The sequence below is a fragment of the Acartia tonsa genome, chromosome 4, assembly GCF_053477335.1.
Source record: "Acartia tonsa isolate MP-2025a chromosome 4, ASM5347733v1, whole genome shotgun sequence".
Classification (NCBI taxonomy): Eukaryota; Metazoa; Arthropoda; class Copepoda; order Calanoida; family Acartiidae; genus Acartia; species Acartia tonsa.
This window is the reverse complement of record NC_137263.1, coordinates 9618580-9637795: the sequence shown is the minus strand read 5'-3', so window position 1 is coordinate 9637795 and position 19216 is coordinate 9618580. Positions and strand designations below refer to the sequence as shown.

The 19216-nt window shown below is 30.9% G+C and overlaps 1 protein-coding gene across 1 annotated transcript; it reads left to right on the top strand.

Moving 5' to 3' along the window:
• Positions 1-6714: 6714 nt before the first annotated feature.
• Positions 6715-9057, top strand: LOC145318216 (uncharacterized). The gene is made up of 4 exons (XM_080159553.1): positions 6715-6999; positions 7213-7755; positions 8016-8144; positions 8349-9057. The coding sequence occupies exons 2-4, from the start codon at positions 7574-7576 to the stop codon at positions 8752-8754; spliced, it is 717 nt and encodes a 238-aa protein (XP_080015679.1). The 5' UTR covers positions 6715-6999; positions 7213-7573; the 3' UTR covers positions 8755-9057.
• The last annotated feature ends 10159 nt before the right edge of the window (positions 9058-19216 follow it).

The window sequence follows — 19216 nt, the reverse complement described above, 5'->3', positions numbered from 1 at the left end:
ACTCTGTTAACTTCCGGGCAATATATCTATGATTCGACGTATAGTATAGTATAGTAATTTGAATTATATAAGATAGCATCTTGTTCCGAGAAATTTCGCATTTGGAGCAGGATAATAGTTCCTTACGAAACTACCTCAGTATCTCAAAGTGGAGTAAGGAACTTATTTTCCTGAGGAAATTGCTAAATTTTAAGTCAATAATCATGCTATTAAATAAAATTTAATATTACTTTTTAATAGGAAAGTTGGCAACCATGCTCATGTGAATTTCAAGATGGCGGCTTTCTTTCTATCCTTTATAGATATAAAGGACTAGTTGAATCAGACATTCCGCCGCGTAGACACGCAATTAACCCACCCCCCCACCCGAAATCATAAATAACATTGACGCAATAAAAAATTTATTTGAAATCGTTAATAACATAAGAGTTTTCATAAATAAATTCATGTATTATAATTTATATAATATGGAAGATGTTTTAAACAAGATAAAGGATTATAATAGAACAAATGAAATATTATATACATTATTATACATGAAATAGTTATCTTTAAAGTGATTCATTATCAGTATAGAAATTAATTAATATGTGAAGAGTATTTGATGTTTTGAATTAACAAACGAATAGAGAAATATCATGATAGTTTCAATGAAATTAGAAATTAATTTTAACATCATTTGAATATTTAATTAACGAATAGTTATTATTTCTCTATGTGTTTTTTAATTTAAATATGGAAAACTAAGTTCAAATTAAATAGTGATTGTTGAAAAAGAATTTCAGTAATATTAAAATGAATAAAGATTCTAAGAGAGGGAAAGAAATCCCTAAATTTGAATTGATAAGGGTGTAAACCCTGGCAGGGTATCGAGTCCCTAATAGTAGAATTGTAAGGGTATAAAGTCCCTAGGATATAAAGCATGGAAGGGTATAGAGTCCTTACGTTATTGTTGTTGTTAAAGAGGTATAAAGTCCTCAAAAATATATACACAAAGAATATATTAAATTCTTAAAATTAATAAGAATATTTGATTTGAAAACAGATTAGAATGCTTAGAGTACTTGAACAAATTCTAATTAAATTAGATATTAATCAAAATGATTAAAAATGAGTACAATTTGTTGTACTTTTAAGGATTTGATTTGAAATTTGATAGAAATATATATTAGCAGAGAAATCTAATAAGAATAAAGAAATAGTAAATGAAATTATTAAAAATCACATGATTAAAAACTTTTTCTATGTTTCAGATACTATCACGGAGGTTTTTAAGATTGAGCGGATGAGTAAGGAGGAATTTGATGCGAGAAGAACTCAGATTTTGTCAGAAGCACAGATATGCACACCTCAGTAAGTATAAAATAGATAGAATGAATAGATGAAAATAGAAAAATAATAGAATAGATTTATGCCTAAACAAAAGTAGGAAATTGACGAAAATACTGATTGAAACTTAATTATTACTGGAGCATGATATCAATAGAAAAAGAGAATACAAATAGATTGATTATAAGTTATAAATTAAAATATAAATTTTTAGTGTGTTCAACGCTGACAGACAGCGGATAGTGGCGGACGCCCAATTCCTCGTAACAACTGAGAACAACTTGGTTTTTCAGCCCAAGACTTTGGATGATGGTAAGAATAAAATAGATAGAAAACAGTAAATGTAGTAGTAAGATTAATAACCATAAACATGAGATATATAGTCCTTTATAAGATGATATGATAGCAAAGAAGAATATATTAATTAGCGACAACGTTCCTAAAGGCAATTTATGATAATTAAAGGATTAATTTATTTGAATTTATAGAAAAAAATAGATATTTTATCAGATTTATGATAATTTTTTGAGTAATGTTTGCAATATAATTGTAATAGTAAAGTAGATATTAAACCAGGTTTCGACTAATATATATTTCAAATGTTATAAATAAATAACAATTAAGAATTGTTCCAGATAGGACCACACACAATAGATCTTTATTATAGTGTTAAACTATAAATCCTATAGTGGAATACATATTGAATTAGAAATAAAGTTAAATATTTAAAAAATTATAAAAGTAAATAGCGTTTAAATTTGTCCTAAATATAGGCCATGTGCAATGGTTCCACATTAATCTTTGAATTGAAATCCTTATAGAGATGAAAGAATTTATAGAAATTGAATAAAAATAAATGTTAATTTATTTATCTAGATGCTCCAGAAGTAAAGGCGCAGAAAGAGAGCCAGAGGCAACAAGCGAGGAAATTGGTTCTCCAAACGCGCGATCGTTATAAACGATCGCTCGTGGAATTCATGTATGGAGCGGAGCTCATTCATCTCGTAAATACGGAACACTGTGAGTTCAGTATGTTGGGATCGAAATTGTCAAGGTATAATTATGATTAAATTAAATTGATAGATAGGGATAGATAAAATATGATAGATGTGAATTAATTCACACTTGGAAAATTAAAAGTTATAAATAACGTACTTGGAATCTACAATGAAATTTGAAGTAATTTATTGGAAATAATATATAAGATCATATTAAATGAAAGTCTTATATTTCAAAAGTGGTTAATTAATGTTAATTTCACAAAGGATAAATTATATCCTAATAAGATAGTTAGAAGTTTAGGAAATTTATGAAATTTAAAAGAACCACATCGGTTTCACAATTAAGATATCTTATTAAAAGGGAATAAACACCTTAAGAATTGATATAGAAAAACAATAGTAAACTATTAAATATAATAAAATGAACAATATTTTAGACAGTTGGAGACCCAGAAGTTAAAGATGAGAACACGAGGAACCTTTAATCGTGGAAGAGGGAGATATTCACCTGGATATCAGAGACCACAGAACCAGAACCAGAGCCAGAGTCAGGATGTTATGACTCTACTGCAGAATATCCTGCAGCCACAAGCCGGACCCTCTGGCGGCACGCGTTCGTCCTTGAACCAATTGAACATTCTAGCCCAAAAACGTACTTCACGTTGTAGTCGTTGTGGGCAGATTGGTCATTGGTACAAGGACAACGCGTGTAGGCCGGAGGACATCGCGGCACATGAGCAGAGACGTGCGGAATCAGGACGTGTTGCTGCTCTAAGCCTAGTACCGGGAACAAATACACCTAAAAGAAGTGAGTAAATGAATAGTAATTAGAACAATAGATAGATAAGGATGTTTCTAGAATTAAGATCTCAAAAGAAATGGATTAAGGGAATGAAATTCAGGATGTTTCTGAAATTAAGATCTCGAAAATGGGAAATAAATTGTAGAATTGATAAAGCTAGGAAGGGTCTGGAATTAAGATCTCTGTAAAGGAAATGATTATAATGAAATTAAATCAAATATATTATAATAGATTCCTATAAACAAATTGATATAATGTATAAATTATATTAATTAAAATAGGATCTTATAGAATGCCTTGTTTTTTGTAAATTAAGATCTCAACATAAATTATGAGAAATGAATTTATTGAATTAAATATATTGAATTCATTACATGAAATATTAGAGAAATTGTAGATTCAACAATTATTAATGAATTTGATAAAATAGGTCAGGAAAATTTTAAATTTTAAGGGATAGGGCAATGATGAATTAAATTTCATCATAATAGCAAATAAGAATTATAATAGCATATTATCATTTAGGAAAGTAAGGCTCATTTAAAATAAAATAGTAGACAATATTGATAAATCTATTAAATTAGATTGTACATAATAATCAATATTTAGTATAAATTTATAACATTAAGTTCAAATTTAGATGAACTTGTTGCCATAATAGAAGAAAAAGGATGGGATGATCCTAAAGCTACGGCAGAGGCCTTAACAAAATGGCTTGATGAAAATGGATATGCTCTTCCTCAGTCAACCCTTAGTATTCATTCGGAACTTAGCCGGCAATTTATGTTAAATGTAGTTCAGCCAGGTTTATTATATAATTTTAAAGTAACTTCAAAAATCATTATAATAAGAAATATAATTAGGATTGATAAGAAATAAAGAATTTATATGACTATTAAGATTATATAATATTTAAGAGGAGTGGGTTTTGGATACTATGGAAAACGGTCTTAGTTTGGATTTTGCTTCTAATCCTCCTGAATGTTATGAGGAAAATAATAATAAATCAGCACGAGATAATATGGAGGATTTAATTAAGACAGTAGAAAAATGGCAGTTAGAACAGGCCTGCGTTTCCGTAGAAAGCAAGCCTCTATGGGTCAGTCCTATGAGTGTCTCAATTGAATATGACGATACAGGTGCCATAAGGAAAAAACGGCCCTGTATCGATCTTAGTAGGAAATAAATAGTTTACTTAAGAAATTTATCATTTTTTCAATTTCAATTAGTACATTATATTTTTTAAAAAACAGCATATAGCATATGTTCATTCATTAATTGTAAGAGTTTTTTAATTTATGAATTCAAAATATCTTTAATAGTATAGAAATTTTGAAACTAAAAACTATTTATTTAATTACTTACAGAGGTCTGAATCCCCATATAACACAACATAAGACGAAAATGGAAAATCTTAAAGCGGTCGAGCATCAAATTGTCGAAGGTTGCTTTTTTGCAACCTTCGACATTAGTAATTGCTACTTCCACGTGAGATTAAATCCAAAACATAGAAAGTATTTTGGTTTTAAAATCACAACGGAAGACGACCTCGAAAGATATTTCATATTTCTTGTGATGTGTTATGGGTACTCGGCAGCTAGTGAAGTAATTTCAAGATTGACTCGGCCCTTAAAAAGTCTTATTCATCGGCTAGGAATCACTTTTTGCATTTATATAGGTGTATTGTTTTAATTTTCTATCTAAATCGTAGCATAATGGTAAGACATTTGTTTGTAGTATAAGATCTTGATAATTCAAATAGAATTAATTATTAAATGATTATTCCTTGGAAAACCTGAGCTCATTTATAAATTTATCATGAATTTTAAAGTAACAAAGTAAGTCCTTTGGAAATTTTGAAATTATGAATCTAAATAAGAAATATACTTAACATATAAGGAATCAATTAAATCTTGAATTATTGCTAAAAATTTTAATACAAATTGAGGATTAGCATATGCATTTAAATAAATTCTAGAGCAATTTAAATTTAACTTTGACTAAATATAGAAAATTAAAATGATATCTTAATATTAGATGACGGCAGGATTATAGCCGCAACGTATGAGGAATGTAAATACAAGATTCAAATTGTCATTCGCCTGTTCCAAACCGCTGGTTGGAACATCAACTTTAAGAAAAGTCAATTAGAACCTAGTCAGAAAGTATTATACCAAGGATTCTGGGCATGTTCCCAACGTATGATTTATTATTGTAGTGCTGATAAGGAAACCAAATATATAAACAGTATTAAACAGTTATTAGCCATGCATAAGTCTGAGGGATCTGTGCCTGCCAAGCAAGCAGCTAGTGTGCTTGGCAAGTTACAATCCCTCAGAATATCTCATGGGAATATTGTTATTATCTTACCTAGAAATTCCTATAATGAACTTGGGAAAACAGTCATTAAAAATGATGGCAATTGGAATTGTAGAGTGACATTTTGTGATGGAATAAAAGAATTAGAATTTTTAGCTAAACATTTACCATACTATAATAAGAAAGCAATAACGGGATGTAAAGAGGGAAGTCAAACAGTATATCAAAAAGAAGTACAAGAGATTATCAAACAGATTACTGACACTGACCTACCGACAGAAAACATTTTGATTTCAGATGCCTCTGAATCAAAAGTGTTTACGCTTTATCATGGAAACATCATTGAGCTACTGGACTATGAGTTTAATACTGAGGAGAGAGAATATAGTTCTGGAAGGCGTGAATTGTTAGGACTCATAAAATTTTTAGAAAATTGTGTAAAGATGAAACGCGAATTCCCTTATAAACTTTTATATTGGGAAACGGATAGTTCAGCATGCTATTATTTTCTCACACATGGTTCTAGGAAATCTTATATACAAAGAGATGTTGTTAAGGTTAAGAGCCTCGAGAAGAAACTTGGAATAACAACAGTACCAATCTGGACAGCCAGATCACACCTCCGAATACAGTTGGCGGATGCGGGATCAAGAACCTCTTTCAATTCAGACCGTTGGGGAGTACCTAGGATCTTTTGATCTACAATTTTTAAATACTTTCAAGTCAAACCTGATATTGATGCATTTGCATCAGAGGAGAGTAAAATATGCTCTACTTATTTTAGTGATTCATTGGACAAATCAAACGCCGGCATAAATTTTTTTGCACAATCTCTACTTTCTGACAAGATTTATTTCATGTGCCCACCAGTAAGTTTAGTGGGACCTACGATTAGGAGAATTCAGAATAATGATGCAACATGTATTTTACTTTGTCCTATGTGGACAAGTTCTCCATGGTGGACTCTACTCCATAATGGCCAACACTATCATCCCATGGTCAAAGCAGTATACATCTTTGAATCCCGCCCTATGTTATTCCATGAGTTGAAATTGGATTCAATCTTCAATCATAGCATGAAGTTCATTGCTTTACTATTTAAAAAATAAGTAAAGATTTCCAACTGTTTTATGATCATTTTAGTTTATAAGGATTATTCTTAAGATTATTTAGAATATAAGTAATATATATAATGGAAAAAAAATACACACAGTTTATAGTCTGCAATTATATTTATATATCATTATCAATTTTATGCACAAAAGTATGAAGTCACAATGGTCAAAAATATAGAATTTAGTAACAATGTCTAGAATGTAAGGGAGTCCATTAAACCAGCCTCAAAATTAATAGACTCATTAGATTAAGGGATTTTTTGTAATACATGTAATTTTGTTTATTTTCAAAGTAAAATGGCGGAAAATGAAGTGGAGGAGATAATACCTAATTTCGACGACATAGCTATAGTGGAGGAGATTATTGATATCCAGCCTGAACCTGTTCATCCCTTTGTGGTTTCTCAACAAAATGGCGTCGGCGATATGACAGGTAATAAGATAGATATAAAATAGAATAGATATAGAATAGTTAAAATAGAAATTTTACTTGGATAGATAAATTGATTGAGTAGAAAATTATTACTAGAATAGAGAATTAATATCTAAATGGGACTTTATAATAATTGAGAGGGACAATTGCAACCTAAAATACTTGTATTCAAAATTCTTCTAGTATAATTGATCTAAACATAAATATATTTAGGACAGAGGGGGTTTCAACCGCATGGTTTGAGTATTACAGATGTGGGCGGTATTGGGGAAATAATTGAATCCCACCCTGATCTTTATGATTCCTTTAAAACTCTTTTTTCGGGGCATTTAGCCTCTAGTACCCATAGCTCTTACGATTGGATTCTCCAAGAATTCAAAATATTTTGTGAAGCAAATGATTATCCATACCCCCATTTTAATAAGAAATCAACTTTACAATTTTTGGCATACGGGGTTTCTAGAAATAAAACTTATTCCTGGTTCAAAAAATACCGCCCATCATTAGTAAGTCTTGAAACTAGTTTAGCGCGCGAAACCTCCGAGATCCCGGCGGCCGTAGCAACTGGTTGTGCATGATGAGGCGTCTAGCGGCAACGAAGCCTGCTCCGAGAAAGGCAACTCCATTTGGACAGGAGGAACTCAAGATTCTGATTGACTCAATAATATGGAAGAAATATGAAGAAGGACAGCGACCGGATATAGTGGAGTTCCGAGCTTTGTTGAGAGTGGTCACATATTTCCACACTTGGCTGAGGTGAATATATTTATTTACTTCTATTCGGCGCGATAAATATCGAGTTAAAATGAAAAGGGGAAAGGGATTTATTTTAGCTGAAAGAATTTAAAAGCAAAATTCAATCTTAATTATTTAATTAACAATAAAATGAATAAAAGAGATTAAAAATGGCGGAAAATTTAGGAGGAAAGTTTACTAGATTTAAAATTTTTTACATGACTGTCATTTAGCTTTATAAAGAATTAAAGTATATATAATAAATATATATATATATTTAGATTCAGCGACTACGTACAGATCACGGAGAGAGATGTAGAGGACAAAGGACACTTTGTGAGGTTGAGGTTGCCCAAAACAAAACAAGACCAGCTATTCGAAGGCACTTATGCCTTTATCCCTGAAACAAAGTAAGTAAATTGAGTAGATAAAAACTCCGACAAAAAGGGAAATATTGAGGAGGGGCAATAAAATATTTAATAGGGTTATTATTTTTACACCATCCTCTTTAATTGCTATAATTAATTGATCTTTGATCGTTTATCGGACGCCTATAAATAGGAAAGAAAGAGTTAATAAGCTTACAATCATGAAATAAAATATATATGTTTTAGGGGAAAGTACTGTCCAGTGATGCTCTACAGGCTCTACGCTAGATACTATGGTCTAGAATACGGGGAGTCTGGAAATCCCCGCCATCATTTGAACTTTGTAGTCTACACACAGAATGGAATGACGTTTCCTAAGTTGACCCAAGCTCTACAGTACAGCTCGAGTATGGCCCAGGTCCGTGAAATACTGAAGAAATATGGCATCCAGAAGCCATATTCCGAAACGTCTTTTAAGTGCGGTGGAGTAACGGCCTACCTAGAAGCAGGCGCAACGCTCGAATCTACAATGATTCATGGGCGTTGGCGCAATTTGCATACGCCGTTATTTTATCTCAGGCAAACCACAGAATTTAGACTAAGATTAGCGAAACGTGTGCCGCTCATTTCGCCAGAGCAGTTCGAAATTTAATGGATTTGAATCGGTAAATTAGCCTACAAAAGTATATCTCGAATTTTATTATATTGAATATAAGCGTAATTTATTTCATTATCACACAAAATCGAATGTAATTTTATCTAATTTTATCCAATTATAGCCTTTGTGAATGAATGTTTTAAAATCGAATCTAGTTGGTGCCTTAAATGGAATTAAACCTCTCTCTCTTATAATGAAATGTTGGGCATTTTGAATTTCATAAAACTTACAAACCTGTGGAGAAGTGAACTTTAAATATGCACCTATATGTTCAAATATTATTTTTGTAATTTTTCAATAAACTTTCTATTTTTTTCAAACACTTGTTAGTTATTTTAGAAAAATTTTTTCAGATAAAAAATGTTTAAAATGGTTTATTATTGACAGAATTCAATATTTTATGTCACTTACAACAAATTCTGTGCGATTCTTACACACACGATTCACGCATTCTAGCATTTCTCGAGGTTGCGAATTTAGTTCGAATAATGCGACTCTGTTAACTTCCGGGCAATATATCTATGATTCGACGTATAGTATAGTATAGTAATTTGAATTATATAAGATAGCATCTTGTTCCGAGAAATTTCGCATTTGGAGCAGGATAATAGTTCCTTACGAAACTACCTCAGTATCTCAAAGTGGAGTAAGGAACTTTTGAAATCAATAGCCGTAATGGTTCTTGTCTTGAATAGCAATTCAAGATCTTGATAAATCTTGTTGGTTTCTTGTCAATTACGTTTATACTCTATATATATGATTGTCTTCTTTATATCTTTACTTATGTATAAACATGCACTGGGAAAGGGGGGCTAACCCAGTGTGGCATCCATGTACCTAAAATAACCCAGCCTAAGGTAAAGAACAAATACACGAAAAATTATCCCCTTCCCCTTTATTTTTAATTCATTTTAAAATAATGGTAAGGAAGAGGTTCTGTGCTCCACTAGGTCCTTTGAGGGAAGCCACCCTTATTTCTGTAAACGCTGTTCTTGATTTTTAAAATTGTTTGCTTTTTATTTTTGGTTCTTTTTGTTGTCATATTATTCAATGTTTTTAAAAGCGAAGCTTTTCTATAATTAGGATCGGTCCGTCCGTCCGTACGTCCGTAACGGATAGCTTTTTTAGCAAATTTAGGCATGTTAGAATTGTCCTATTGATTTCAAACTTTGCATGGTGATTCCTGTAGTAGTTAGGTACGATTTAGAAAGCGTAGCAACTCTATAATCATTACCAGAATGTCCGTACGTCCATTTTAAACATGTTGATTTTTTTTACTTTTTTAACAACAAATTTTTATGTGATCTAATAATCCGATTGATCTGATTTTTGGTATACTGATTTCTGGGACAACAAAGTACAATATTATAAGCGAAGCAACTCTATAATCAAGTCCTAAAAATGTAAGTATGTCCATAAACATTATTCTGTATCAAGCAGTTTTTCAACAATTTTACTTACAATTTTGCTTCGACATTTATACATTTATATTCTGATTATTCAGTTCTGACACTATACAAATGTTAGTGTCCGTTTGTCCTACCGTTTCAGTGCTTCGCTTTTATGGATGTTGTCATCCTTGTTAAATATCTACAGAATGCATAACCAAAACAGTATATACATATAAAAATTCTTTTGCACTAACAAGGGTTAATTGTAGAATAACTTCGTTACTTAAAATAATGATTCGAATACTCCTTTTTCTAAATTTTATATTTTTTATTTATAACTTAACATAACATACATAAAATAAATAAATAAAAAAGGAGTTTCAATGCTTTCCTTTATACCTATCATTGGACCATTTAATTGGGAATTCCACTCACACATATATAAATTTTCTAAACCTGCGGAGTTTTAGATCCTTAATAAGAACTAAACTTCAGGTTTCTTCTAAACTAATTTAAAATAATTATCGAAAAAATTGCATATGAGAGAAATCGTCGAAGTTTTATATCGAGTAGCTAGGCTTATTTATTGGAATCAAATTAATCAGCTTGTGGTGCGTCGCGTCGGATGTAAGCTATGCGATAAGATAAGATTATCCTTCGTGTAAAGACGAACAAAAACATAAAAATTCTTCGTTTAAAATAGAAATCTTAATGTTTATAATTTCTTGTTATTTCTAGAGATGGAAGTAATTTAAACGTTTAAATTTAAAAATAAAGATAAGAATTTGTTCTCTATGAAAATGGCCTGCAGGAAATTTTAGAGTTTGGTTATTATGGAACAAGGATGACAACATCCATATTAGCGAAGCTCTAAAACCGTAGGACAAACGAACATTAACACTTGTAGATTGTCAGAACTGAATAATTGAAATATAAATGTATAAAAGTAGAAACAAAAAAGTAAACTGTAAAAAAAATACAGCATAATGTTTAATGACATACTTACATTTTTTACTTGTTATAGAGATGCTTCGCTGATAGCATTGTCCTTTGTTGTCTTAGGAATCAGTATTCCAAAAAAACCAGATCAATCTGATAATTATATCACATAAAAATTTGTTGTTAAAAAAAGTTAAAAATTAACATGTTTAAAATGGACGTACGGACATTCTGGTAACGATTTAAGAGTTGCTACGCTTTCTAAATCGTACCTAAATACTACAAAAATCACCATGCAAAGTTTGAAATCGATAGGAAAATTTTAGCAAATCTGAATTAACGAAAAGAGCTAACCGTTCCACAAATAAGCTAACCGTTCCACGAAGAAAGCTAACCGTATAGAAAAGATTCGCATTTAATAATCTATCCCCTGCCATGCACACACACACACACAGACGCGCGCGCCCAGATACACACAAACCATTACGCACAAACAATGTCAAAACATACACTGACGCATTTCTCAAATAAAAGAGAAACTCTTTGCTAAAATTTTTATCTCTTAGGAGCGAAGCTACACTACAGTTTAAAGCTATTACACCTTAGTATGGCTCCGAATTTGATACATTTTGCTGGATTAAAACTGGTTCTTATCGTATACAGAATTTTCCACGAAAAATAACATAGAAATAAGTTGATCCTGCCCAAAAAATAATAGTATACTTTGCAGGGACCAATAATAAGCTTCAGAGCAAAGTAGAACCATACCATAGTGAGATCATTGGCTACAGAGACAGATAAATATCTCTAAAAGCTTAAAAGTTATTAAAATAATCGTCTTGATTTTAAAACTTAAAAAAACATGTAACATTCAATGGTTTCAATCTTTAATAATACATACTTTTGAGAAAACAAAAACCTTTTCAGTTTTTAAGCTGTTTAAATTAGTTCTTACTGAAAAATATGTCTTAATTCTATACTGAAATGTTAGAATTGCTCAACATATCTAAAATAAATAGCCTCCCTTGAAAGAAAGCATCGCTCACACATGTAAAGTCATGCCTCCCATACACAAAAATATGCTCACTTACTTTTTGCTGATATTTCTGGTTTTCAAGTAAAATAAATTAAAACAAGGAGCATTTTATCAATATGTAGCAATGAATGTTAACAACATTTTTAAAAAGAATAAAAGATGTAAACAATAACAAAACAAGGATTACAACATCCATAAGTAGCGAAGCTAAAAAATTATGAATGGATATCGGAAAAAAATTAAATAGAGCAGTGTCATACAATAAAAATCAAACTTATAAAATAGGGAAATCACGAAACCTTTAAAATCACGAAAACCAAAAATCTAGGAATCGATCTAGCACCGCAATAGACAAATCTTAATGAAACTTGATTAAATAACAGACATATGGACAAAACAATGTATAGATTAGATGGGCATATGTCATAGCAATCTTAACTAAACATTTCAGATCTTGAAAAGGTGCCGAGAAAATCATGTTTCCCCCAATGTTTCTCTTACGGACAGGCGAACATTTTGAACTATAGATTAGCTTCGCTACTAAAAACTTGCTAGTGTGTAAAGTATGGGATAGTTTGCTTATTTTTGAGTGTGTTTGAAACGTAGAAACTTGTGTGTGTGTGTGTTTCATTATCAATAAATGTGTTGATTATCTGGAGTAAGATAGTAACTTCCTATATGTGACGCACTAACAGACCCTCATCATACAGTTGCTGCGCTCCTGATATTACACAATAAAGAAAGCGAGCAACAAGTTTCTAGTTTCTACCCCCCACCCCACCCCTGCCTTACAAATCACCCTCCCCTGTTATTTGCTTACCAACATGAAATTTTAAATTAGACAAAGATGATTAAGGGCCATTTTTGTGAATGCCAAGAAACTTGGCTGGCCTAGCCTTCATTAAATGTAATAACAATTATAACAACATACTATTAATTCTATGGCAACCAAAAACCAGAGATTTTCTGATTTTATATAATAAGGACGTATTAGTACGTCGTTTGTGAAAAATATCTCTACTCGTCAATTTGGACATGTTGGAACCTTCCTATCGATGTTAAACTTTGTATAAAAAGCTCAGCAGACAGTTTGATTTACATTTTCTAAATGTTGATTATTCTTATCTGTTTTGGATCAAATTTGACATGGCATATATTTATTTTGAAAAAATGATTCTTAGGACGACTTGGCACATAATTATAGGCGCATTATCGTACTAATTTAGAGGTAATAATGTCATGATTGGTTATTTTTAAATAAATTAATTTATTTCAATATAATTACAAATAACATGAAATAAACTATAATATTTATGGATTTTTTTTTTATAATAAAATACAGTAAAATATTTCGCATTAATGAAACAATATGTATAATATTTTGTTTGTATTAATAGTTCAAATTTTATTTCATTGGAAAAAAAAACATTTTTAGGTTTGAAAGTAAGTAATATTATCTTTATATTGTAAAAGAAAATTCAAAAATTCAGATGCAATGTTGCTATATGAAGAAGTTTTTTCTAAAATTTTTATGGAAAATTGGGCAACAAAAAGAGTTTGAGAGTAGCAATTATTAACAGTCCATTTTTTTATAGCTTCGTCCTTGCTAGATTTCAATGCTCTGTCTTTGGCTACTAAAATGATTGTTGAAATTTGAAGAAAATCTTTATCATTGAATTGAGGATAAATGATGTTAAAAAGGAAAAAGTTTTCTTTTAAAAAAATGAATTCTGGATTCCCATCATTATATTTTTGGTCTAGAAATAGTGCCAATGCATGAATAAAGTACTTAGCAAAATAGCAATAAAAAATCCCATGTTCGGTTGTTGAATCTACATTGCATTTAGGACAAATTGCATTGTCAAGTAAGCCAAAATGCATTAACTTTTTTCTGCTTACAAGAGTTCTATTAAGCTGTTCTACTAAGAAAGATTTATAATGCAAAATTAAAGGTAATGACATTACTTTTTTAAAACTGTTTTCAAAACTTTCAATATCTGGAAAATAAAGACCATCTCTTTTCCTTGTTTTAATACTTGGGGCATGTTGATCGTACTTTTCTCTCTGCAACCATTTAAAATGCAATGATAAAATGGAAGGCTTAAAATCATTAACATTTATAAGAGGTAATCTTATCTTACTTAATTTCTTTTGGTCAATTGTATCTAGGCATAATATATTTTGTTTACTACTTATTACTTCTACATAAGATTGAAGTTTTTTAACTAATCTACTATCTTGTATTAAAGTATGAATGTCAGAACGAATAGTCGGTAAAAGCATAATTCTATCTCCTATTATTCTGTGTTCAAGTAAATCTAACAAAGTTACAAGTGAGTTATCTGCTAAAATTTGTATCTGATTTTTTGTAAACCTCTTTGCCCAAAAAGAAGAAACAATTAATGTTTTAAGCATTGTGTTTTTGTTTAATTCTAGATTTTTCAAAAATTGTACTGTTTTGTCAAAGTATATTTTGGTTGATCCTGGGTATAGGAGTTTTAAAAATTTGCGATTTTTTTGTAGTGACTTTACACCAAAATTGTTTAGTAAAAAATTGATGTCAACTTTGTAGAATTTGAGTAGTATACCCAGGGAAGAAGAGGGATATAGACGGGCATGGTTTAGGAGATGTAGTAGGCTTGGCATAAAAATTGAGATGCTTTGACTTTCGGGTTTTAAGATCTTTAAACCACCCTGCCAAAGATTAAGCTCAATTTGTTTAGATGCAACCTTGTATCTGTAACTTATTCCTTCATTCGATTTAGATGACCACAAGAATTTAGACATAACTTTCCATAGTTTTTTAGTTTGAGTACTATTAGGTGAGTAGACACGAAAAATATGAAAACACATGGAATTTAAAAGTGACATGCAAAGGTTTCTACGTTTTATTATACTATAGTTACTAAATAGTGGATACTGTTTTGCCTTCCTATCTAGTTTTTGGATAAGTTCATCATAAGTTAGTTTTGCTCCTTGTGTCATATCAAAAGAAATAATTATACCAAGGTGTTTAAAATAAGGTTGAACTTTTCCAATTATATCTAGGTTAGCAGGTTCAATACCATTAATTAATATCTTAGTTTTGGTGAAGTTTACTTTTAATCCAGTTGTTTCTTCTAATTTTGAAAGCAAGTTAAAAACTTTTTCAACATCTGTGTTATTTTTGAAGCAATAAAATTTCCAAGAATCATCTGCAAAAGCTGCTGCAGGTATAATTTTTGAATTTACATGCAAAGAAATGGCTTTAAATAATTTACTGTCAAGGCATGATATAAAAATATGATGAACAATATCATACAAAGTTGCAGCTGAGGGACCACCTTGAGGGGTCCCTAAAATGATATCAATAAACTCAGACACACGTTTGTTAGCAATTGCTCTAAATCTACCCTTAGAAATTAAATTGATCCATGAATCAGCAAAGTTTCCACTAGGAAAGATATGCTTAAGTATTCTATGAAGCACTTCTGGTAAAACACGGTCAAAAGCACGTTGAATGTCAAATGAAACTAATTGTGCATTTATTTCATGTTTTTTGATGTAGTTCATAGTAGCAGTCATTGAAACGCTTGCTGTGTGCATATGTCTTCCTGGTATAAAACCATGTTGATCAGGATGTACTATTTGGTCTAAATAAGGTTTAACTTTACAATTTAATGATTTAGAAGAAATCTTATACATAGTTTCCATCATGCAAATACCTCTCAGATTTTTGGCCAGTTTTGAAAAATAATCTTTTCTATATTTAGGGTCGTCCACTCGAACATAACAGATAGATCTTTTAATTTAATTTGGTATGTTAGAAACTTTCTATCAATGTAAAACTTTACAGTGTGATTCTTGGAGCAATGAGGTACAATTAAAAAAGCGTAGCAACTCTTTCATAATTACTAGAAGGTTCGTTTTATTTGATATAATTATCCATTATTTTTATTTATTTAAGGTTGATTCTTAGGCGGACAAATACAAGATTATACGCGAAGCATCTCTATAATTAATTTATGTAATTGTGCCATTACAAACATTCTGTAATAAGTAAATTTTGTAACTTATTTTTAAAAAAAAAAATTTTATAGACTTAATCAATATTCTGCTTCTTCAAGTGATGGTACTCAGTAATTATTAACGTTCGTTTGTACGACTATCTTATTTGTAGAGTAATTTTTTAGGGTTGTTGTCATCCTGGCCTCGTTTGTACAACTGTCTTGATTGTAGAGCTTCGCTTTTAGGCTTGTTGTCATCCTTGTTCTGTTCAGACTTCTAAAGATATTCTTTTTTATCAGCATCGCGCATGCCGTGTTCATTTGTCTAATTGTCTTATTTGTAAAACTACCTTTTTATTGATGACAATAAAAAAATGCTTATTCTTTTTGTCATTCTGGTTGCTTCACCTCTAGACCAAAAGGGGGTGTCAGTCCAAGGGGTGTCAGTCCAAGAAGTGAGGGGTAATGCCTAACCCCCATTCTTTGAGTTAGATTCTTTTGTATCTTTTAACTTGAGTTAATTCGACATGATTTAGATTTATATCTCTACTGGCAGCCTTAGTGACAGACATAGTGAGTTATAGAGTAACTTCGCAATATATGAAAATATTATAGGAATAAGGTATAGCCAACAAGCAAAATAAATCTAAAACGATAATTGGGGGGCAGATTAAAAGGTCATAAATTCTAACAACAACAGCTTAAAATCGCGTATAGGTTTCGTGATTTTAAAAAAATAATGTCGTTGTTGGTATAAGCTGTAAGAATACATTTGTTATTAAATTCTTTTTGGACTATCTGGCACCTTTCAAGGCGCCTTGTTTTAAACAAACTGCACAAATTTGAACTTTAATATCCCTCAAAGTGTCTAGTCAAGCACAGAAGGGTTTTCCCATCCCAAACCCCTCCTAATTATAAAATGAATTGAAAACAAAAAGGGTCAGTTTTTCGTTTGTTTGTTTAGGTTAGGTTATATTGGGTACATGGCAGCCCCATGCAGGTTTATAACCGCATTATGTCAAGCATAAGAAAAATATCTTTTTACTTTTTCTTTTTAAAACTAAAATTGAAAGAAGGCGATAGTAATAATAATATTTCTCGTATTTATTCGAATCCGGTGGACAGGAACCGGTTCTCATTAATACGAAAAAACTATGTCTAGCATCGTATTTTAAACCGCTTTCTACGAATATAGAAATGTACAATTATTAGATTAAAACCAGTTTTTTAGCCCCGAGGTGCCGAATAATTGTACATTCTATATCCGCGGAAAGAGGTTTATAATACGATGAAAGAAATAACTATACACACCCTTAAAAGGACACTCTGTGGTAAAAAGAACCTCATAAATTAAATACTATTTTTATTTATTTTAGATAAACAAAGAAATTCTTTTGTCATCATTTCGACTACGCAAAATGTATTAGCATCTTTATTGTCGATCTAGTCTATATTCACAATTATATAGAAAAAAAAATTATTTACTTGGCTGCTGGTCTAGATAGACGACTGATTTTTTCTGATTGATTAGTTTCTACTATTTTCTCACTTGGTATGTAGTCTGTCAGTAATACTTTAGGGTACATGGAATTTCTTTAGAGGAAATATTTTTTTTTCTATTTAAGAAAATTTTACTTACCAATGCATGTTTATAAATCACATTGTCCGTCGGTCTATCGGAAAAGCCCTACATTTTTTAAAGATAACTTCGAAAACAGTAAAAGTGTCTGACTATGAAATGTTAATTTTTTCTGACGTCATAGTCAGACACTTTTACTGTTTTCATAACTTCTTGTATGACTACAAAGCATTATTATTTACAATGTCCGTCTCTATGTTATGCACCTTATTTCTTTTTATTTGCTTTACTGTTCTTATTTTTAAATTCAAGAGCTTCGCTACTTATGGATGTTGTTATCCTTGTTATAATTAGGGTTGGCAAGATATTTATTGGAAGAATGTACAGCCTGGGATCTAAAGGGATAAGACCATGCACAGTCCAAATAATGATACACAAATTGCCCCTTCTGTAGATTATAATATATGGTTAAACGTTTGGACACTCAACTTAATGAACCAACCAATCAAATTTAATGAAAGTCTCCAAAGTTGTTAAGCCAAAGAATAAGAAATCGTTGTTTTAAAACTTTAAGGACTAGTGTAATACACATCCCAATGTCCCATCCATCCCTGGTGTATAGCGATGTGTAGTAACGATGTATAGTATAGCGCCTTATGGTAATGTAATCCAAAGGGCCGGCCTTTCATTAAAAAGGATGACAAAATCCATAAAAGCGAAGCACTGAAACGGTAGGACAAACGGACATTAACACTTGTATAGTGTCAGAACTGAATAATCATGATATAAATGTATAAGGGTCAAACAAAAATTGTAAGTAAATTTGTTGAAAAAAACTGCTTGATTCAGGATAATGTTTATGGACATTTTTAGGACTTGATTTCAGAGTTGCTTCAGATCAATCAGACGATTAGTTCACATAAAAATTTGTTGTTAAAAAAGTAAAAAAATCAACATGTTTAAAATAGACGTACGGACATTTTGGTAATGATTATAGAGTTGCTACGCTTTCTAATTCGTACCTAACTACTGAAGGAATCACCATGCAAAATTTGAAATCGATAGGACAATTCTAACATGCCTAAATTAATAAAAAAAGCTATCCGTTACGGTCGTACGGACGGACGTACGGAGTGACCGGCCCTAATTATAGAAAAGCTTCGCTTTTAAAAAGTAACTTAAAATGTACTATCTACAACTGCTCTGGTGGCTGGTATATGTAACAGTAGTATGATTGTCCTATCGATTTCAAACTTTCCATGATGATTCCTATAACAGTTAGGCACGATTTAGGAAGCGTAGCAACTCTACAATCGTTACCATAAGTGTCCGTAAGTCCATTTATAACATGTTGATTTTTTAACTATTTTTGACGTTAATTAATATTTTATGTGATATAATTATCCAATGATTTTTGGAATATTGTTGCCTAGGACAACAAAGTACAATGTAATAAGCAAAGCAACTCTATAATCATCTCCTAAAATATAAGTATGTCCGACTGTTTTAAGCAGTATTGCAAAAT